This window comes from Mus musculus, chromosome 9 (genome assembly GCF_000001635.26).
Source record: "Mus musculus strain C57BL/6J chromosome 9, GRCm38.p6 C57BL/6J".
NCBI lineage: Eukaryota > Metazoa > Chordata > Mammalia > Rodentia > Muridae > Mus > Mus musculus.
In genome coordinates, this window is record NC_000075.6 from 71,556,001 (window position 1) to 71,580,175 (window position 24,175).

Genomic DNA, 24,175 nt, shown 5'->3' on the forward strand with positions numbered 1-24,175 from the left:
TGATATAATGTCACAAGGGGCAGCAGGTGTAGAGTAGTAAACACAGGCCAATCCCATTCATAAATGGGATTTATAATCATCCAAACCCATGACAGTCTTTGCTACATAACAGAACTGAGATTCATTTTTATGTTTATTGTTTCCCCAACTCTCCCATATTTTTATAATGAAGTGAAAATAAAGTATTTTATAGAATAAAGATAAGGTTCAACAACGTTGCCTGGCAAGTGTCAGAAGCCTATTAAAGAGTCTGGGGATGTGGCTCAGATGGTAGAGTGCTTGGCTAGTGTGCTGGTTAGTCAACTTGACACAAGCCAGGGTCCTCTGGGAAAAGGGAACCTCAATTGAGAAAATGCCTCCATGAGATTGGTGGGTAGGCAGACCTGTGGTGAATTTTTCTCATCTGATAATTGATATGGGGGCACCCACCTCACTGTGGGATGTGCTGCCCTTAGGCAGGTAGTCCTGAGTTCTAGAAGAAAGCAGGCTGAGCAAACCAGTAAGCAGCGTCCCTCCAGGGCCTCTTCATCAGCTCCTGCTTCCAGGTCCCTGCCCTGTTTAAGTTCCTGCCCTGACTTCTTTTGATGATGAACTGTGATGTGGCTAAATAAACCCGTTACCTTTCCTCCCCCAAGTTGCTTTTGCTTGGGATGAATTTAACAGCGACAGAAGCAGACTAGGGAACCCAGCAAGCACACGGCCCAGGGTTCCATCCCCGGCACTACACACATGACTTGTGGTGGCTTACTTAAGTAGTCGGGAAGATCAAATTCAAGGTCATCCTGGGCTACATGGTGAGTTTGGAGCTAGATTCAGCTTCACGAGACCCTGTCTGGGGGAAGGGAAGATGTTGCTGACTATCTGCTGCTCCTGGACACCCAGGTGGGCAGAGCTAATTAAATTAATAATTCTGCTGATTACTGCTTCCATCTCTAACTAATTAATTAGAGAGAGATGATTCCCAAAAGCCCCAGACTCTCACCACTGGACACTGGGATATGGGTGTTATTTGCCACATCAGATCGCAAGACTCAGAACCCAGTGCCAGATGGAGTGTGTATCTCCTCTGTCCTGAGGGATGGAGAGCCTCCCAAGATTCCCCATCCCTCATTGGACAATATACCTCTCGATCCTAAATCCACTTGAATCAGTGTAGACACTGTCAGTGGAGGGGAGAAGGTGTCAAAGGTAACACAGAAGCCATTAGAAGCTTCCAGGAACTTCAGAAGACATCTAGCCCAACGCCCAAGTCCTTCTGGGAGAAAATGAACACACAAACACTTAGCCTAGACCAAGAGACAAGATTCGTCTAATCCTGTCTCTGCCACTAGCTAGACACTTAATATCAGGTCATTGATCTCTGCTGGTCTCAGTTTACCCACAGTCTGTCTAGCTCTGTGTTTCTAAGAAATAAAGCCAAGAGTCTGGTCTCTGTTGATAATAACAATCAAGTAGAAGGGAAGGGTGGCAGAGGCTGTGATCTTTCTTGCACCACTGACCTTCAGCCAATGACCTTCAGATATGGCCAATGGTTAATCTTCTAGTTGCATGGCCCTGTTTTTTTGTAGCTTGGAACTAAGAGACTATGAGTCCGTGGGTTAGGGCTAACACTGCTCTAATAAGAAACCTAAGGTAGGTAAATGCCTAGATTGTCAGCTAAATGGTACATGAGAAGAATTTGTCTTTAAAAAAAAATACTGTTTTTCTGGAAAGAGAATTCAGAGACACAGTGCAGACACCAGCAGGTCTGAACTCAGGTAGGCAAAGCCCTCTCTGTAGGCTGGGAGTGAAATGGTACCTAAGAGGGAGGGAAAGAGAGCCTTGGCAAGACCCCTTCATGATACGAGGAAGGGAACAAAGGGTTCCTGAATAAACCAGGGACTTGGCCCAAGGCCAGGGGGAAGCTGGCATACACAAAAGGGAGCCAGGAAAAGCATGGGACAGTGGCCCAACCAGAAATGGGCATCCCAGACAAACCCAAACACAGCCCTGTCCCACCCACTGCTGGAAGCCAACCAAGCTTTGTTACCGCTGGGGCTCTATCAGCTGTGGCTGATGAATAATACTAAGTTCTATGGGAAATGGAGGAGCCCAGTATGGTGGTCTGTTTGCTTATCCACAAAACTATTTACATAGGACCAGAAAGGATTATAAATGAGTGGGCTGAATTTTAAAGAGGATATAAAAAGATAAGCCAAATAAACCCGGAGGATGGCAGAAACGATTGTTTGTGTATTTGAAAGCTGAAACCAGAGGCTTTCTTTGAACATCTTCAGATGAACTTGCATGCTGGTCAGGGGACCATGTCATTAGAAGCATAAAGATTGTCTTAATTGAGAATGTGTGTCTACTAAAAATGTCTTCATTCTCTGGAACACATGATTCTTTCCAATGTAAAATTATTTCTAAATCAAGAAAATGTGCTTGCTGTGAGAGCTCCTTCCTGTGAAAGGTTACATCCTTTCTTTGGTTAAATATGTCTTTTCTGTAACCAAGTGGGACTTCCCGAAGCACCAGAGTTACAAGGAGAAGGTAGTGGATGTGTTGTTTAGACACACACTGAGGATCAAGGGAACAGGAGACATCTCCATCCTGGAGCTGAGCCTAAAACCCCACTGGCATGGGTACCTAACAGAGGCTCATGGGCACCCAACAGAGGCTCAGCTGGAAACATTTCCTCCAATTTTCTACCCACCTTCCAGAAACCGTCTTTACTGTGGCTGTGCTTAAAGGACCATGACAGATCACAGGGCATTCTGTGACTTTTCTGCAAATGGGCCCCACTCCTGGTTAAGCCTGGCTGCCTTGTAAGAGAAGACTCCCAGCTAAGAGGAAGCAGAGTGGTACCTGTAAGCCAACAGAGTCTGATGCCAATGCCGCATTCATGGCATTGAAGCTATCCAGGGCCGATGCCTGGGCTTGGATGTGACTGTCTAGATAGTCCTGCTGAGCATGGGACACCTGGAGAGAGAAAGACAGTCACTCCAAACCAGTCTACACCCCACAGGCTCTGGTGGGGGGGAAATCTTCTGAGAGCAGTCATATCTACTTAAGTAGTATTTATAGTAAAACTATAGCATACAAACCAACATCTGGGGCCAGGGAGCTTGCATAGTCAATGAAATACTGCCAGGAGAGAAAAAACATACTTCTTTTTCTTGGTGTGTATTTCAATATCCATCTTTTAAAAACTATTACAAATGATCTTTAAAAAAAAATTAGTTCATCCATGAGTCATTTTGCATGTGCAGGAGCTTATCTGTAGAATAAATTCTTAAGGAAAGAATTTGAGGGCTGGGAATGTGGTTCAGTTGGCAGAGCATACACAAGGCCCTGGGTTTGATCCTCAGTACTACATAAACCAGGCATAGTGGTGCACACCTATAATCCCTTCACTGGGGAGGTGAAAACAAGAGAACATGGAGTTCAAGGTCATACAACTTTTAGGCCACCCTGGGCTAAGACTTCATTTAAAAAAAATGGTGGTGCATGCCTTTAATCTCACCACTTGGGAGGCAGAGGCAGGCAGATTTCTGAGTTCAAGGCCAGCCTGGTCTACAGAGTAAGTTCCAGGACAGCCAGGGCTACACAAAAAAACCCTGTCTCAAAAAAAAAAAAAAAAAAAAAAAAAAAAAAAAAAAAAAAAAAAAGAGTAAAGCTGTTTGTTTGTTTGTTTGTTTTTAGAGTAGGCCATTAAGTAGAATTCATCTGGGTAGCAGCTGGAGAGATGGTGAAAGAACCTAGTGGGGAAACCCCCACTCAATTTCCGTTCGGTGAGCACCCAAGAATCACAAACAGACGACCATCTTGATGTAAAAGCATGAGGTAGTTTAATGATGGAGCTCCTGGCCGACACATATCTCCCGCAGGAGACAGAGGTGTCGACCACATGGTGGAGCCATAATGGCAGAGCTCCGGTTCGAAATGTATCTCACACAGGAGACAGTGGTTTCGACCCCGACGCTTGGAAGCTAGAGGTTTTTATAGAAAAGGGGTGGGGCTGGGGGAGGAATTGGTGCGGTTTCACATGATTGGTCCATTTAAACATCAACAGACTGTCAGAAGGGCGGAAGATAGGGAGGCACTAGGCCAGTCAGGACATGTAACGACGGGCCTGCCCGGGCATGACCTGGCCTGTTCTGCTATGTTCTCAGCCCCAGGTTTCAAAGCTCACAAACAACTCTTTGGGCTATTTGACATAAATTACATGAATCACATGTCTCAAGTTTTATTTCCTTTCAATAGCTCAGTAGTTAAGAGTGTGTACTGCTCTTATAGTGCAATGGTAAGAAACATTTTATTAGACATTTTCCTTTGAATAATAAAGTTCAATCTGTTACGCAAAAGATGTCCTCTCAGTTCCTTTAAAGTATGACTCCATTCATAAAAAGCATGAGCTATTCAAACATCTCCAGGCCACTGAGCACAGACTGCAAGGTCTGCCATTCTCTCATGGCCTCAGAGTTGGGGTGATCTTCCTTACATTATATTAAAGTGTGTCTCTGTATTTTCAGTTGTTAATTCCATAGAATTCAGAGAGCTAAATGCTGGCAGGATTTTGATGCTATCATTTGTATGGCCTCTCACCAGCCTCAAAGCCTTAGGCAATCTATGAGATATTCAGGTGTTGTCTTGCTGCTGATTGGTTGTAATAAAGAGTTGACAGCCAATAGCTGGTACAGGAAGTACAAGGGTGGAACTTCCAGGCAGAGAGGGACTCTGGGAGATATTAAGAGGACTGGAAGGAACAGACAGACTAGAGCAGAGAGGTAGAGTTAGTCATGTGGCGGGTCATAGTGCTTGAATAGTCAGGTTGAGTTTAGACGGTAACTGGGAGACTGCCCCAGCTAGAGGCCTAAGCTTTAAACTATATTAGAAATCACCATTCATTATTGAACCACTGGTGGGTCTGCAGAAAGTCCTGTGATACCAGAGTGCTGAGGCATGGACTCACCGACAGGTCCTGGGTGAGCTGTCGGATCTTCTGTCTCATCTCATCATAGTCTCCATACATCCGCTTCCTCACTTTCTCCAGTGTGGCCCTCACCTACAGCCACAAAGATGCGAGTTAGAAATCAAGTTATAATATGTTCATGCAAGATGCTAGAAACTTTATTAATAAGAGAAAGACTCATAAAAAAATAACCCTTGGGAATAAGATGTGTAACAAATTAAGTGACAAGATCACTCTTAACATCTAGTTAGGAAAAATGGAAACTATCAAAACAATAATGTGAGGATAAGGATTAACAGATATTATGTTATCCAAACAATAAGCTGAAGGACACCCACGTGACTTTGTTAAGACTCACCCATTACCCTCAAACCCTGTTCGAACAAAGTTTACCCCTCCCAATCACATGTCTCTACAAGCAGGAAGTTTTTAACTAAATCGACAGTAAACACATGGCTTTGAGGATGAAAACACTCCAAAGCCAGCAGCAACCTCTAATTCTCTCTCTCTCACTCTCCCTCTGGTCCCAGTGCCAAAAAGCAATTAAATGTCTAGAATGTGAGGTAGAAAAATATGAGGCCTAAAGGGGCCATAAATTCAGATGTCAGTTTCTCAGTAATTACCCACAGAACACACACCAGGTACAACAAAGAGGACAGTGGTCCTCAAATCCTCGCTCATGCAAGCACTTTCCAAGTCTGGACTATGGGCATCTATCAAAACAGTGTTAAGTGGGAAGCTGATAACACAACCCTGTTTTCCCATCTTCTGGTGTCCTTAGATGTTTGGTAACGTGCTTAGGAGTCTTCCAACAGATCAAGAAGTCTTGAGGGAGCTTTCTCCAGGCAAACGCCAAGCTGTTGGGCTTCCAAATGGCTGAAGGAAAGCAGTCTGGCTTGAGTGTAAATGTTTAGGAGCCATGCTGGAAGACTTGATACTAAAGGTATATTTGTGTAACAAACACCTTGTTTTGCTTTCAAGGTTTTTCTTTTTCTTGTACTAGGGATGTGTGTTTTTAAGTACAAGTACCAGTAGAAGCCAGAAGATGATGTAGGATCTCCTAGAACTGGAGTTAGAGGTACTTGTGAGCTGCCTGGCATAGGTAGGTGCTGGGAATCAAATTTGGATCCTCTACAGCAGCAACCCTTAACACCTAAGCCCCTGCTCAGATGAATGCTAATAGTCTACGTTGGCCACAAACAATTGGGAAATGGAGGCTCAAAGCATGACCCTTCATTCTAGGTGGTGAGTGACTCATTACTACCCTGGCTGGCTCATTGCTGTCTGTCACCAGAGGTGAATGGGTGGAATCTTGAGCTGGGTGTTGCTTCCACTGAACAGTATAGGAAACCAACAAGGCCGGGGTGTCTCCCATCAGGGAGCAAGGGCAACAAACTCATAAACACACCGAGGAATGAGCAGGCTGGGCTGTATCTGAAACCAGCCATTAAAGGTGGGACCTAGGAATTACCTTTGTATTGCAGATCGTAGTGGAGGTTGGGAATTTTGGGTCAGAACCAGTTCTGTGATTTCAGTGCATATCATTTATAGCTGAGGATTAGCCTGGACCTGCTGTGTCTGTCTTGGGCAATTTGGGAGTCTGAGCTCTACTTAGAAGGTTTACTTCTAAAGTAATCCCAAGTTATATGGAGCATGTAAATGAAGGTCTAAATATTTCCTTGAGAAAGGCCTGCATTGTTCAGCAATCTGGGATGCAACATTCTGTGTGATTAAAAACGATCTTTAGGAGATCATATGACTGGGTGTTCAAGACTAGTGGTTATAATACATAATGAGTGTGTGTGTGTGTGTGTGTGTGTGTGTGTGTTCATGTGCACATGTGCATGTGAGTATGTGTGTGTGGTGTATGGACCTGTTCTTGAGAGTGGTACATGTATGTATGGGTGTGCATGCATATGTGTGCACATGTGTGATGTCAAAAGTTAATATAGATATCTTCCTTGATCATTCTCCACCGTATGTTTTGAGGTAAGGACTCTCACTGACCTTGGAATTCATCTAGTCAGCTACAATGGTTGGCCAGTGAGCTCCAGGGATCATCCTGTGTCTGCCCCACTAGTGCTAGAGTTACAGATGCCAGCAACCACACAGTTTTTACATGGATACTGGGTATCTGAACTCTCAGATCCTCATGCTTGTGCAATGGGCACTTCATGATATGCTCCCAGCCTATGCATTTGATAATTAAAAAACAACAACAACCAAAACAAACCTCATACAATAATAGCTAAGAAAAAATGGCTTTGCCCATCATCTGCCCCAAACCAAATGAGGCTCACAAAACTGGAGGCTTTGACCTCAGGGATGAGAACTCGCCTATCGATGAATAAACAGGCCTACAGAGGACAAAAGGCACACTGTAGCAGAAGCAGTGGGCTCACAGGCTTGGGGGACTTCTCCAGCCCAGTACTGACACTTGTTTCCCCCAGCACTGAGCCATGGGATTAGTGTTTGGGTCCCATGGGCATCAGAGCAGTTCATTTCTCTCTCATCTAACTAGTCTTGTTTGAGCTCAGCAGCAGCAGTCAGGTTAGTGTGGATGGAGGGACACTGGGTAGCACAAAAAGAAACAGCCAGCCAGCCATCAAAGTATTTGAGGAAAATGATGAAGAACATTGGCCACAGGACAGGGTGAATGGCGAGAGGGTGGCCACTTATTTTCTTTTTCACATACCCACAAACCTTCTCAATGTTAAAGACAAGAGGAAATATTCTAAATACAAAGAGTTTTTACATTGAATGGCTTAGACTGAACCTTGTCTGCTGTGGCTGACTTCCCAACATTCATTTCAACCCAAATCATTCGTGTGAACCTGCCAGCTTCTCTTATGTTCTCTATCAGTGATTGGTGCGGGGTGGGGAGTGACCATCCCTGGTCAGGAGAGGCAATGTTAAGGGGCAACTTCAAAAAACTGTCCAGAAGTGGATGTCCTATTCTCTTTCTCCAAACAGTGTCATATGTGTAGGAGAGACCCAATCTTGAGGCTGAAGAAAAAAAGCCCAAAGAAATACTGAAAACCAGACCCAGAGTCTAGTTTTGCCCTGACTGAAACCCCTCTACCTCCAGGCTCATCTCCAAGGAAAACATTTTCTGAGTTGGCGGTTCTCTTACCAGTAACACCTACGTTTATACAGTTGCCCAAACACATACATTATGTGTGTCTAGTATCTTATGCAAAACCACCCAAGAGTCTCCACACCACACCCAGCACAAGCCCTGGGTCTCATGATCCTTCTGCCTGTAACAACCACCCAAGAGAAGCTTGTTCAAAAATTATACCCGTGCCTTTAGCATCACCACCAAGAAACGGAGAAGCACTTCCACCCCAAATAAGACTTTCAAAATGCCTACTTAACATTCCCATCCACGCTTCTGACTCCACCCTTCTACCTGCTTCAAAGAACAGAAAACAAAATATCCTTGAGTAGCTCACGTCTTTGATGTAATTCATCTCTTCTTTCAGCTGATTGGTGGACCAGCCATACACGACCATTTCCTTCTGCTGGTTGGGATCTGATCTTCGCACCACACCATAGACAACACCCTGAGGGAGCCTCTTGGTAGATTCTCCATTGCTTAGTTCTGGAGGCTGGGAAATGAGAAAAAGAATATAACACAGCAATAATAATGGCCACTCATGTATGATTAAGCAGGCTGGGACTGGCCCTGGGTACCCCAGCAGCAGCCTAGGAATTCCAGCAGTAGAACAAGGGGGAAGAATCCGAGCCTGACATCGGCTGGTTCCACTGAACTTGGCATGGGCTGGTGTTGCCTACACCCTGGAGAAAGCATCTATTGCCCATCTCTAACAAGTCTTGGCCCACCATCCCCATTTGTAAGAACCTTCATACCCCATTTCCCCAAGGGGACGACCATTTCTAATTCTCGAAAAGATGCCAGAGGAATTATGTCACAAGACCTTGTACTGAGGTGTGACACTATTTTCTGCCTTCTACCAGTTCCTCTGATGACTTTAGCTGCCTCACTAACCATAGCCTGAGTTTCAGGAAGTTGAAGTTGACTGACATCTGGTAGAGAAACTGACCTAGGAGGACAGGGCTTAACCCTGCAGCCAAGATTCAAGGGAAAGAAAGAGGTGGGGGTACCACATGACCTGCTGTGTCCATTTGCAAAATATTTCTGAAAAGCCAAGCAGAGGTGGTGTGACTCGAGCCCCAAAGAATCTTCCCTCTCCACTTAGTTGGCTTTTAATTCCAGCAGTTAAAGCTTGAATCACCAGTAAACTGCAATTCAAAAATAATATGTCCGACTCCAACACAGCTTTGTAGGATGGAGGCTTCAGGAAGCAGGAAAAAAAAAAGTATTCTTTGACCACCAGGAAAATTCCTTCAGACAGCTAATGTTTGTAGCCATTCAGCAACAGAGAGTTTTCCTGTCCACTTCATAGCTGAGGACATGGAAGTTCAAAGGGCCCAAAGAGCTTGTGTGTGACCACACAATCACATTTAGGCCAATCTTGTCTGGGGGTAAGCATACCTCCTCATACTGTGTGTTAGATGTGGGGAGACAGAGTAGGGACCTCCTCAAACATGAAGGACAATGACAAAGAAAAGTTTTTTTTAAAAAGGAAGAGAGGACGGAGTGGGTGAAGTGGCTCAAACAGTAAAAGTGCTTGTCACCAAGTCCAGTGACCCGAGCTTGGCCCTTGACATCCACATGGTCAAGGGAGAGAACTGACTCCCACAAACTGTCTTCTGACCTCTTTCTTCATGGGCACTGTGATTCACACACACACACACACACACACAGGTATGTGCACACACACGTACAGGAGCACAAAGAATAAAAGTGTAAGATGTAACAAGGAATATTTCTTAAAGATGTAACTTTAAAAAGAAAAAAGAAAGAGAGAAAGAAAAAGAGAGAAAGAAAGAAAACAAGACCCAGCCTGAGACTGCACAGAGAAATGGCTTCTTCACCATCCAGTACCTAGTTTATACCCCAGACCTTTATCCTCAGGCCTCTGGCCTCGGCTACCAACTTTTCTTTCCTTTTCCTTTCTTTTCTTTCCCTTCCACTCTCTCTCTCTCTCTCTCTCTCTCTCTCTCTCTCTCTCTCTCTCTCTTTCTCTCTCTCCTCTCTCTCTCTTCCTTTCTCTCTCTCTCTCTCTCTTCCTTCCTTTCTTCCTTGTTTTTTTTTTTGAGACAGGGTCTCACCACATGGCCTTGGCTGAACTGGAACACACCCTGTAGACCAGGCTGGCCTCGCACTCATAGACAGCCACCTGATTCTGCTTCCCAAGTGCTGGGATTAGAGGTGTGTACCACCACACCAGACTCAGTACCAACATTTTCAATGACCTTTTTGTAGATTCCCCCCCCCCCCAGGTCTTCAGAAAATTTTTTTGAAATACAAAATCATAATTTGCATTCTAAATTATTTGTTGCCACCAAATAACGAGTGCGGCTGAATTCTGTTGAATGCATTCAAAGTTCGTAAAATAGCAAATAACAAACAGAAAGATTCATGGCAAATTGTTAACAGTGATCACCTCCGAGGAAAGAACAGAGAAATAGGTAGAAGCCAGCCAACAAAGGGGCAGTTTGTCTCCGTTTTCTGTATTATTTGTTTGAGTTTCTGTTTGTTTGTTTGTTTGTCTTTAGCACGAGGACTTTTAAAGAAAGGAGGGAACACACGCAATGTTTTTCACTATTCTATTCACTTGGGAAGTGATGGGCTATGAGGGTCTGAGGCTCTTGATGTTTGGTTTCCGGTAACAGCTTTTACATTTGTCCCAGGCACCCGGATCCCATGAGTGCCGCTGCTACCTTTGAAATGTATTTGTCATCTTCAAGGTCTGGGCTGCTAACTGGCTCCTGGTGGAGTAACACGATGACATTCAGATAGCCCCCAATTTGCTAAACACGCTAATTAGGAAAAGGAAAATCTCCAATGAAACTCCCCACAGTCCGGGAAACAGAAGCTGTTCTTCTCAACCTGGGCCCCGCCCAGTTCCTGAAAAACAGGCTGCTGAGGACACAAGGCTCTGATGAGACACAGCACAGCCAAACCCAGAGATCTGGTGGCCTGTCTCAGAGGATCCCACCCCCTTGGGGATGAGGCCAATACTCCAACAGGGTCAGGTCTGCAATCCCAGAACTCAGGAGTCTGAGGCAGGAGGATTGCCATAAGTTTGGGACTAATAGGCACTGCATAGTGAGTTCAAAGCCTGTTGAGGCTACAGAGTGAGCTACCAACGCAACAAAGAAAAGGATTTATGTAAGTTGAAAGATACCTAAGATACACTGAGTGAAAAAGGCCACATTTTACATTCCTGTTCTGTTTTAAGAATGTGTACAGAGTTTTACTTAGAAAATACAATCCAAACCTTTGGTGACAATCTCCTCAGTGACAATCTCCTCGGTGACAACAGGATGCCATTTTTTCCTTTGTGTTCATTTATACTCTGGCCTGTTGTTGTTGCTGAATCATTTTTATATAAACTTTTTTTTTGTAAAGATTTAATTGGGAGTGGGCATGAATTCCTGCCCCTGGCTGGAGCTATGAGCGTTTGATAACTGCTGAGAGCCAGTTTTCCTTAAGGGTGTGATAGCTCCACCACACTCCTGGGGGCGGCCCCACACCCAAGAATATTTGGACAGCACAAACTGGACTGGAGTGTTTTTACAAAGGAGAACAGCATGCAGTTGGGTGGAGAGTGAAGTGGGGGCGGGTAAGGGAGGAGGTGGGGGGAGGGGTGAAATGATACATTGTATGAGAGTCTCAAAAGGTTAATAAAGTTTTAAAGATGTATTTGTAATTATCTGTATATCAGTGTATCTCTGTGTCCACAGAACCTGAAAGAGGGTGACAGATCCCACAGAACTGCAGGCAGTCCTGAGCCACCCTGTGTAGATGCTGGGCTCTGAGCTCAGGTCCCTTGACAGAACAAAATACCTTCTTAACTATTTGGCCATCTCTCCAGGCCCCTTTTATTTCACTTTTCAAATGGAAACTAAAAGTAAAAAATGATTAAAATGTCAACTAAATAAAAGACCTCCAGAGAAAGGGCCCGATCACAACAGGACTAGCAGGACTAGCAGCATGATGCTCGGGGTAGCAGCAGGGCGTTCCTGGGAGGAAGACGCTGGGCCACACAGGGAAAGGCCAGAAGGGTTTGTGTGAAGAAAGAGGGAGGAAAACATGTGCTGCCCAGTGATTTTTATTACACAGTACTTCCTTTAGTCCCCACAGCTCTATTGTGTAAATGTTGGTTCATCCGGGGTGAGCATTCAGGCTCCTGTCTGTCTTTCCATATGTGACCTTCTTAAACCACACTGCCTCCCAGCCAGTAAAGAGTCAGCAGGGAGTTGGACTTGATGTGGCTATGTGGCATCCCTGAGTTTCTAGCTGGCAGGGAAGCCAGGAGCCCAGCCCTCACATGCTAGAACCATCAGGAAGTGTCAGGCCAGAAATAGGGCTCTTCTCCAGTACCCCACCCTACCTCCATCCTTCCTCATGGCCCCCCTTCTGTTCTTCTACCAACTCCTTTTTGACTCATGCTATTCACAAGACTCTTCCCTCTGCCATACTGCTAGACTGAGATGTCTCTTCCTCCAGAGTGACTGCCTCGACCCTTCAGAACTGGTAGGCCTCCTCATGCCCATTCTCCCCGTAATGACAGCCATGCATGAGTGACTGCAGGTGTCCTTAGGATGAGAGCCCTGCTCCCCTGGCAGCTACCAGTCCTGAGATGACCACGCCCCATCTGCCTTTTTTTTTTTTTTTTCACTCTTAACGGCAGCAGCCAGCAGTGATGGACAGATTGTGACTCTCAGCAAATATTTACTGAATGGAGCTTTAGAAGCCAGAAGAGGCTCTGGGGAATCATCTCAAATATTGGAAACAGTCTAGCTGAAGGAAACGCCCTTTGTTCCTTAGAGCAAGGGACAGACAGGAGCCCAGAGCCTTAACCACAACATGAAATACAAAAAAAGTCCCAGCACAGTAGATGTTTAGAAAATAACACATGCTCAAGGTAAAACAAAACAAAACAAAACAAAAACAAAAAACAAGAAAACACAGAAAAAAATAAGAGCTAATAGGTTTGCAAATGCTTATAGTTCATCTTTTCCCCTCCTCTTGAAATATTGCTAAAGTGAGTATTACTTTTTGGCATGATAAAAGCATTGTGGCAATATTGAAAGGCAGTGTTTATCTTTGAGAGAAGCATATTGAAGTATTTATGACATATTTATTTCCTTATACAGGTGAAGGAAGTGGACAGGATGCAGGCTTTAGATGAGGCACCATTGACCAGAAGTGGAAGGGAGCCCTGGCCCTGAATGTGGGCGGGGGGGGGGGGGGGCTGACCGTGGGGGGTGGGCTGCTGAGGCTGAGGCAAAGGCTAGAAGCACATATTCCTTTGGTATAAGTGTCAAGCTCTCCACAGTTAAAAGATTATTTGAAGCTTTAGAATGCTGCTTTGTATCTTTTAAAAATCAAGTTTTAAATTATATATGGAGGTTGGCAAGATGGCTCAGCTGGGAAAGGTGCTTGCCACATAGCCAGAAATCCTGAGTGTTCCTGGAATCCACATGGCGGAAGGAAAAAAATCGGCTCCTGCAGCGTGTCCTCTGACCACTACACATTCGTCGTCATCACACAGAGAGAGGGAGAGAAAGACGACGGAGACAGAGACACAAAGAGAATGTGTGGATGGAAAATAGATGTAGAAAACAAAGCATCTAACATATGTTTGAGGCTGGAGAGATGGCTCAGTGGTTAAGAGCACACAATACTGTTAGAGGAGCGGGGTTAAGTTCTCAGTACTCACCCACATGGGGCAGCTCATTACCACCTGTATCTCAGCTCTAGGGAACTGGATGCTCCAAAAGTACCAGTATCCATCCATGTACACACACACATACACACACACACATACACACACCACACACACATATACACACACACATACACACACCACACACACACACACATACACACACATACACACACACACACAAATACACACATATACACCACACACACACACACACACACACACACACACACACATACACACACATACATACACCACACACACACACACACACACACAAACATACCTTAAAAATAAGTCAAATCTTTTTTAAAAAGAATATGTATATGCCAGACCTATTACTAATGTTAGGAACCCATTATGAATATGACCTATTATGAATGTTATGAAAATATTATGAATATGAAATGAACAATGCCAGGCAAAGCTCCTTGAAAACTAAGTCCCTGTAAGTGTTGAGATGAAAAGACGGTCTCTGTCACAGTAGGGAACCGAGACAACTCACAAAATTCTCTAAACACCACATAAAACAGATCAGGATTAAAACAGGTGCAAACAGCCATACACAGGAAGAGGTCATGTGACCCGTGACTTCTTAGGAGCACTCCCAGCTCAGAACTTACCTCAGACTCTGGCTGCAGCTGTTCCCTGGGTTGGAAAAGGGGGAGAAGCCACAAAAAAGTAACCCAGCCCCAAATTCTATAAAACGGCCTGAGGAATTCACTGGCCGTTGAATTAGTTAGGCTAGTGATGGGGGGGTGGGGGGGTGGGGGGGCGGGGCGGACTAGGTTTTTCACCTCTTAAATTGGAGGATGTGATCTGACAGTATAACAAACTCCACAAAGGCAGGGAGTGTGCCTAGTAGTTCCACAGCTGCGTCTCAATACCCAGCATAGGCAGACATTCAATAAACTTGGAGAGGATGGCATGTGTGTACATACATGTGTTCATATGTTGGCAGGCACACATGTGGGTGCAGGTCAGTATGTGTGTGTATACACATATATATATATACACACATACACACACATATATGTTATATATATAGACTGTTATATATGTTAAATATATGTTATATATACATATGCATATATATATATATATATATAGTGTGTGTGTGTGTGTGTGTGTGTGTATGAGCATATGCACATGTCGAGGCCCGAGAGGTCAACCTCAGGTGTCAATCTCAAGAATAACATAGTCCCTCCTTCGAGACACTGCTCTGACATTATTTTACATAAGTGTATCGATGTGAATAGAGTTCCACAGTTGGGGAGTGGAGGAAGGGGTGAATACTCTTGTGTTGTAGAAGAGGAACCTGGGTGCCTTCAATAGGGCTTGAGATAGGCCCTGCAGAGGTTAGTGAAGGATCCAGGACCAGCACCTCAGGCCTGTTTGTTGTGAGGCAGACACAGCCCCTGCACACTATCACAGAGGCAGCCCAGCCCCAGCTGCAGCCGTGAATCATGGCAGTTCACCCACTCACCTGGCAACAGCCAGGATGTTGTATAAACAGGCTCTCTGAGGGCAAGAACCAGCAGGCTTGCTCATCCAGGCTTTTAAAGGAAAGGGGCTATAAAATCTGCTGGCGAGGGTTTCCTCCTCTGACACACAACCGCTCCAGAAGCCCTGGACTCTGCACCCACACGCACAGCTACTCTCCCTCGCTTAGCTCCTCAAAGTCTCAAAACAGACTAAAGTAACATGATATCCTTCCTGTGTGTTAGTAGCTTCTCATAGCACTGCCTCTTCTAGCTAGTCTCTTAATACGCACAAGATTTGCTCATGGTGATTGCAGAACCAGCTCCAACCAGCTCTGACCAGCTCCAAGACTACGCAGCTACATTCTGATTCAACATGATAGATCTGTCATAGCTAGTATTGGTTCTCTCTCTCTCTCTGTGTGTGTGTATGTGTGTTCACTAGATTTGGGCAGAAATATGGATACAGACCTTCAGAGAATTACAGAGTTCTTTGAAAATGTCAGATGCCAGTATTTAACTTCAAAATGATCTACTACCAATTTTGTTCCTAAGGTTTAGCCATATTTAAAAGCATCCCACATTGATCAATTCCTTTGAATGAAATCTGTGATCAAATAAAATCTGTGATCATCCCTTCTTCCACATTATTATGTTCAGTATACAAATAAAAAGCCGGAGTCTGTGGCACACACCTGTAATCCCAGCCCTCGGGAGGTAGGGGCAAGGGGACCAGGAGTTCAAAGCCAGCCTCAGCGACATGAAAGAAACAAAAAGACAAGCAAACAAACAAAAAGTCAAAAGACAACAAAAAGCTAATCCATCTGAATTGCTTGCACAATTTTAAAAACGTGGGTTGAACTGTGTCACTTCCCAATAAAAAATATGTTGGGGTCTTAACTGCTAGTAACTTAAAATCTGACCTTACCTAGAGATGGGATCAACTTAAAAGGGGGTTGTTAAAGTGAGCTCGACTCCATTATCAGCAGGGTCCTTACAAAAAGGAGGGAATTTGGCCAGACAAGGATGTGCTCACAGGAAGAGCTCCGTCTGTGAAGACAGCAATCACACAGCCATGAGACAAGGACTGACCAGAGCCACCAGACTCTGGATGAGTTTAAAGAAGGGCTCTGCCTCAGAGCCTCCACAGGGAATGTGGGCCTGCCTCCATTCTAGGCTTCTAGTCCTCAGAACTAGGCAACAACAAAAATTCTATTGTTTAGCCCATGTAGTCTACAGTGTTATAGAAACTTCTGAAATTAACCTGAAGTCATTGTAGTCACCAAAAACCTACTGTGTGTAGAGAGCAAGGCTCTACAGGGGCAGAATAGCTAACGCCTTCTTGCTCTGTGTGTTTCTATGCTAACTCAATGTCATTTTCACATCCAAATATTTACAGAAACATCTATCCATTCCTATGGCATTTCTTTGCTAAGAACGCTACAGTTAAAACAAGAAGGGTGGGGGATTGGAGAACCTGCAGCTTAGGGAGGCCTGGTTATGGCAGCACAGGACAGACAGAGAAGGTCTCAATGGAGAAGCGAGCCATTTGTTGAGCCTGGAGGGACAGGATGTCTGGGTAAGTACAGACAGCTAAGAAGACACTGCAAGCATGAGAATGAACCTCAGCAGGGGTCCTGAGGAGGGAGGATATGCCAGGTACACAGGAGATCAAGAGGGCTCAATGGGCTGGGTTTAGGTGGATGAAGCCCATGAGGGTAAGCTGGCAGGGCCCAACCAGTGATGTCACATGGGAGCAGAATTAGAATGGATTCATGGTCTCCAGAGAGATAGTATCACCATCTTTCACCTTCTATCCTCATAGATCAGGTCATGCCTTCCTAGAACACCTCTCACTATGGCAACTCATTTACTACTTGTTATTTATTTAGGGTTTTTTGAGACAGGTTTTTCTGTGTAGCCCTGGCTATCTTAGAACTCACTCTGTAGAGCAGGTAGGCTTGGAACTCACAGAGATCCACCTGCCTCTGCCTCCCAAGTGCTGGGATTAAAGGCATGCGCCTGGCTTACTTTATTTTCAAAAGTGTTCATGTTCATATATTGTGGAGGCACACACATATGTGTCCAGAGACCAGAGAATGACCTTATGTGTCACCCTCAAGAACATTGTCCTACTATCTTTGAGAAAAGTTTTCTTTTTGACCTGGAGCTTGCCAATGAGGATGGACTGGCTGGCCATCAAACTCCAGGGACCCACCTGTCTCCGCCTCCCCAGCACCGTGACTACAAGTCTCTATGTCCACGCACATCACTTTTACTTAAGTGCTAAGGTTGATCTGCTCTAGGGTTAGGGAGCCTCTCCAATACATCCCATCGTCCCACAACTCCAGGAAAAGCACTGACTATTGATTGAATTTGCCTTGAGCATCTTCCCAACACACTCCCATTCGACAGGGCAAAATGTGCCCTCTTCAATTCTTCTGAGCTGTGAAGAATTCCTCTCTATGATGAACCGAGAACAGACAGGAGAATAGCCAGCAGGCAGTGGGTCTATGTCCGACCAGCTGCCCACTGGCATCTGCTGTGCCAGTGTCAGTGACTAAGGCCCTGCTGTCTTCAGGTAGCTGCAGCTCTAATGGCCGGAAATCCTCTGGGAAGTTTCATGTCACCAGAAGTCAGTCAAGCCATTTGATATCTTCAGACTTCCGTGTCCTATCCAGCCCCAATCCCTGGCTTGGCAGGAACCAAAGTCATTGAGCTGGGAAGATCATCCAGAACGGTTGGCACCTTGCAATTCTGTGGCTCCCAGGGAAGGGCAGACACATTGCAACCCCATCAGAAGTAGCTCCTCCAGGGAACCCTGGTTGGTATGTGAACCCTGCTCCCAGTGACTCAAGCCCAGGAATCCAGCCAGGACACGGTGTCAGACACTATCTTCCCTGCTGCCACTAGAACCTTTGGGTGCTGCCACCACCCAAGTCCTGGGGAAACAACCAGCCTCACCCTCCTCTCTATCCCAGTTCCTTTGCAGTGAGTCAACAGATTGTTACAGACACCTAGGACCTCATCACACCAGAGCCCAGTGCAGGACCAGGACGCATCAAGGTGCACAGCTCCTGTGCTCCTGTGAGCCTGGTTGTTGCTAAGTGTGTGTGTGTGTGTGTGTGTGTGTGTGTGTGTGTGTGTAATGTTGAGTTTTTAAAAAATCATTATTCTTAGCACCCCCCTTTGTCAACTGACAAATTGCTCCTAACAGTAACATTTGTGAAGGCTGGGGCTCTTCTAATCTTCTCAGTGATGTCACAGAAGAGTAGCCACTTTGAGGGAAATGTGAGGAAGTAGCTCTTAGGAAAAAAGGTAAATAAACCCCAAAGCCTGCACTTGGACTTGGAGTGGGTGATAAAACTCAGCCCCAAATAGACTTATGCCATCTTTCTGATTACTAAAGCAGTTAGAAATTACACCACTGAAGGAGTGTGTGCCCTTTTCCTAGTCCAACAGCTTAGCTTACATCACTTTTACGTGACTCAGTTCTGAAGCAAGATTATTCCCTTGTTTGTCCTTCCTCCTTTAATGGATGTCATCTCCCAGCGAGGATCCTTTCTGTTAAGGTCGAGAGCTATTCCGTGGCTTCTCAAGGGTGTCGAATCTGGATCCTTTCATTTGTCTTTCCTTTAAATGTTTAAATATGTATTTAATGCATATGTGTGTGTATGTGTGGAAGTATGCACATGCCATGATGTACACATGGAAGAGAAAAAGAGGACATTTTGAGGGATCAGATCACCTTCTACCACATAGGTGCTTGGAACCAAACTTAGATTGTCAGACTTTATGGAAGGTCTTTGCCAGCTGGACCATCTCACCAATCCTCTCCACCCTCTGCCCCATGGACTCTTGTAAAAGAGAGCTCTGCTGACTGCTCAGAGTGTCAATGATATTTTCACCTAATTGTAATCAATATGGAGTTGAGATTATTGTGGTGAGATATACAACAGGTATCTTCTGTCATGAACTTTTTCCCCCCCAACAGATTGCTTCCTGCTGAATAAGTATCTATCATAAAAAAAAAACCTTCCTCTGACCTCTAGTGCAAGCTATAGCAATACACACATGAGCTCTGATAAAATGATCATGTCCACGTGTCCTTAGCAATTTGCAGAAAACTGTGCATAATTTTCATTTTAACTTTTGACACTTTTTCTTTCTGTGAATAAAAGTAATGCCTGATGTTTAGTTACAGTAAAAGAAAAAAAAGTCACTGTCTTAACCAATCTGGACAGCACTCTTCAAGACGAAAGATGGGTGCATAACTTCAGTATGACCCTAAGTTCACCAGAGCTAAGCATTCCAGCTCTGTCCTTGGGGATGTTTGGCTCTTCTATGAGAACAGCCACTCCAGGGTGCCCTTCCCCCATTGCTCGTCTCAGAAATATCTCATTCCCTATGACTCTACCATGTATATGGACACAGCCACTATGCCCTGGGACTGTCACTCAGTCTGGACTTTGCTTCTTCCTCAAGCTTTCTCAGTGAGAGGAAGGACACAAAGGGAAGAAGATGATGTCCCCTCAACAAAAGAACCCCATTCAACCCTGGCCATCACAAGAGCCCAGCAGCTGAAGCTTCACTGCCCCTTGCTCTCACTGGTGTTATAAGCTTTGGCACTGCAATGGTTAATACTGACAGTCGATTTGACAGGATCTAAGATCACCTAGGACATCAAGTACTAGGTACATCTGTGAGGGAGCTTCTAGATTGGGTAAACTGAGGTAAAAACTCCCCATCCTGACTCTGCAAGGCACCATCCCCTGGGCTGAATAGAGTGGAGAAAGGAGGTTGAGCTGCAGTCTCCATCTCTCCCTTCTTCCTGCCTGCAGATGCACTCTGACCAGCTGCCTCGAGTTCCTGCCGCCATGGCTTCTGCCCCACCATGGGCTGTACCCTCAAACTATTGGCCCAAAGAAAACACTTCCCTCCTCAAGGTGTTTTTGTTAGTTTACCACAATAATGAAAAAAATGATGTAAGTACCAAGCATTTATGTCCATAGCTATGAAAGAAATCTTCAATCATATTTCACATACATAAAAACAAAATTCATTCAATGGCTAACATATGGCTCATCTTCTAAATTTGACAAGTAGATCAACATGTCTGTTACAAATTTTGGGGGCCAAAATTTAACCAAAGTTCGTTCAAGAACATTTCACGTTTGATGTCTTTATCTTTCCAACAACAGAAATTCTTCTTGTTTTTAATATCAAATTCATGGGAGGGGTTCAGGCCAATTGTTCTGTGAAATGTTCTGTGTTTTGGACCTTTCTGTGTCGTTGTAGTTAATTCAGTTATGCCATTCAGCCTGAAGATTACCCAGGTATTGTACGTAGTTCTCTATCACTTCAGAATAAGTCCCCTAACAGGGTTGTCATCTGCTGGTAATTCTGGGTTGGGTCACCTGGTTGAAAGTTTACTCTGCTTTAAGGTCTGCTGTTTCTTTAGAGGCTCTACTTTTAAGGCCAGGTGAATGCCTTATTCAGTGATAATATTCTTCACGATGAGCCTATTCGGAAATTCTAAACATTTTCTCGGTTAATTAGTGTTCCATAGCAAACCTTTCCCCTTCCCCTTCCTTCTATGCCTCTCTGGTCACCACTAGTGTTGTGGCTTTTTATTATTATTCAATATATCATAACCTTTGTAGGTTGAGTGTCCTTTATCTCAAAATGCTTGGGACCAGAAGAGCTTCATATGTTGGAGTTGTTTATACTTGGTTGAGAATATTTGTACAGACTTTACCAGTTAAGCATATGCATACATAGACACACATACACACACAAGCACACACACACACATCTGCCAAAATTCAAAATCCCAAATGTCCCCAAATCCAACTCATGAAGAAGTTCATAAGATTGGGGCTATTTAGGCACTGGTGGTGCACATCTTTAATCCCGGCACTCGGGAGGCAGAGGCAAGTGGATCTCTGTGAGTTTGAGGTTAGCCTGATCTACAAAGTGAATTCCAGGACAGATGGGCTGTTACACAGAGAAACAATGTCAAAAAATAAAAGTAAAAAAAAATGAGTGGGGCTATTTAACTTGTATAAATCTTAAGTCTTTTTGGTGTTCAGGCTATGTCCATTTTAACCAGAAAGTGCTATCAGGACAGTGGTTAACAGCATCGTCTGCTCTTCCCGAGAACCCAGGTTAGATTCCCAGCACCCACGGGGCACCTCACAACCATTTATAACTCCAGTTCCAGGGATCTGACACCCTCTTCTGGCCTCCATGGACCATGCATGTGGTACACAGACAGACATACAGGCAAAACGCACATGCACATAAAATAAAAATAAACAAAAATTTCATAAAAAATAAAATCAGTTCCTAAAGCTTTGGCTAGGCCTTCCTGGTGCTACCTGGATTTCCAGAACAGGGTATGTCAGGTCTAGCTTGTTCTTCCCACCTCCTGGAATGTCCTTCCAGGTGCCGTTGGTGCGGCATTTCCTCTCCTTCAGAACAGGTCAGAGAGTTTCCATTCTCTCACGACTCTCTGGCTATAAGTCCATCTTCCTTCCTCCCTACTTCCTCTGCCTGTCACTTGCCATTTGCATCCATTCCCGTAACTTGTTGTCTTTGGTGGAAAGTGAAGAAGAGGGAGCTGGGGAGATGGCTCAGCTGGTAAAGGACTTGCTGCGAATCATGAGGATCTGCGTTTGGGTCAGCAACCACATTAAACAAATAAACAAAACAGGGGTGAGAGGGAGGAGAGAGAAAAATCCTGGGAGGTCCATGGCAAATTGGTAAGCTTTGGGTTCCATGAGAGAGAGAGACCCCATATCAAGAAATGAGGCCGGGTATAATAGGGCATGCCTTTAATCCCAGCACACAGGAACCAGAAGCAGGCAAGATCTTTGTGAGTTTGAGGCCAGCTCGTTCTACATAGTGAGTTCTAAGACAGCCATAGATCCTATCTGAAAAAGAAAACAGTAGGCTAGAGAGATGGATCACTTGTTGCTCTTGTAGAGGGCCCCGGTGCAGTTCCTAGCACCCACAATGGTGACTCACAACCACCCACAATTTCAGTTCCAACATCCTCTTCTGACTTCTGAGGGCCCCAGGTGCACATGTGTTACCCATACATACATACACACAGGCAAAAACCTCTTATGTGTAAAATAAAACTTGAAAAATTTTGAAGAGACAGACAGACAGACAGACAGAATAAATACAGTGGAAAGCAACTGAGAAAGACACTCAGTGTTTACTTCTGGCCACTGCAGGCACAGACGGACAGACATGGACATACATAAGCACACACACACACATGTGCACACACACAAGGGAGGAGAAGAGTGTCACAGGAAAAGAATAACCCTGGGGCAGTACTAGCCTCTCACCGGTCTACAAGAGGCTTCCTTGTTTATGGTTCATTGCTGATTAAGTCAAAAGTGAAGGTTGCATTTCAAGAAATCACAATCTCATAATTCTACCCATGAAATTTATAACCTATTATTTCATTTTATGTTCATGTAAACTGTCCACCAGAAGGCCTGCCCAGTCTCCGGCATGCCCATCGCTTTCTCCCACGCTGTCCCTCCAGAAAGCACATCATTATTTTGTTTTCTTTCATTCTCAGCCCACTGGAATATAAGCTGCGTGGGTGACAGCCATTGCCTTGTTTACTGCTGTGCTCACCACTGGAATCCTAGGGGATGAAATTTCACAGGTGCCAGTCATTGCTTAGGAATGAGAAAAATGGTGTCCACAGGTGGAGAGGTAAGCAGGTCCCATTTACTTGTTAAGCCTCAACTTCTGCCACCTGCCAAGGTCACATAATGCCATCTCTATGTTCCCAAATGGGAACACATGGGACATGGCATCCCCATTGTTTATTTATATACCTGTCCCGCCTGAAAAACTCCCTCTAAAGCAAAGTTAAGGTCATGCTCATCTGTATGGTGCCGGCGCTCTGTTCAGAGATGACACAAAATGCTTGCAGAGGCCTCTGATATCCAGCCAAATGCATGCTCAGCTGCCCGCTGGGCTCTTCCTGACAGCTGGAGCCAGGCCTCCAACCTGTTGCTCCAGTCTCGGCAATTCACAAAAGGCCCTTTGACTCCACCGCATGGGCCATTCCAGGAAAAACCACTTTCCCTGCCACAGCACCTGTCGCTAAGTCCAGTGTCCCCACAGCCAGGAGGCTACACAGAGCCACAGTGTTCCCCAGGAAATAAGGGCTGGGGCCCAAGCTACATGGGCAGCTGGGGGAGCAGTGTGGAGGGCTGAGGACCTTTTAATCAGGGCCAACACATAACTTGGTGAGGGATAGAGAAGAACTCATTAATGCCCAAGACCAGCCACAGGCCCTGGCTCAGAGATGGCTCACCTGATCTTTCCTTTCGATCTTCTTTTCTGTTTGCTGTGGCACTGGATTCTCAGGGGGCACAGTCAGCCGCAGTCTGCAGACATTTGCCTAAAAGAAGTGGAGAGGAAAGTCCAATTAGGATAAATGTTGATGGCAGAAAGACCCAGGGCTTGCCCTCTGCCTGTTGCACAGTAACAGATTCATTGTACCATCCTGATCACACTGGAAGGACACCAACGTGCTAAGACCAGCATGGCCTGGTACAAGTGCCCACCAGCGTCCAGCTGCTCAAATAAGGAGCTATTATATAAGCTCAGAGATTTCAAACATTTCTAAATGGCTCAAATTTCCTAACAAAAGGCATAAAATGATCTCATTTCACACACAAAAGCCAAAATTCCACTGGAGAGATAGAAGCCAAAATCCATAATGTAGTTACCTCTTGTCTAAATTCTAAATTGTCTAGATTTCCTCTTGTCTACATTTCCAGTGAAGAGATAGGAGGTATTTCCTACTTTTCTAGCCTATGTATTTAACTTTCCTACAACAGACATGGGCATGCTAATCACAAGGTTTTTCTTCCAGA

The 24,175-nt window shown here is 44.9% G+C and overlaps 1 protein-coding gene across 1 annotated transcript in view; it reads right to left on the reverse strand.

Annotated features, from left to right (window-relative positions):
• The window catches only part of Myzap (myocardial zonula adherens protein), an 88,014-nt gene that overhangs the window by 51,654 nt on the left and 12,185 nt on the right, over positions 1-24,175 (reverse strand). The window contains exons 2-5 of the mRNA NM_001033208.4: positions 23,611-23,697; positions 8,410-8,565; positions 4,955-5,047; positions 2,848-2,961 (exon numbers count right to left, since the gene is read on the reverse strand). Of these exons, the coding sequence (NP_001028380.1) occupies positions 2,848-2,961; positions 4,955-5,047; positions 8,410-8,565; positions 23,611-23,697 (450 nt within the window). The remainder of the gene's footprint in view (positions 1-2,847; positions 2,962-4,954; positions 5,048-8,409; positions 8,566-23,610; positions 23,698-24,175) is intronic.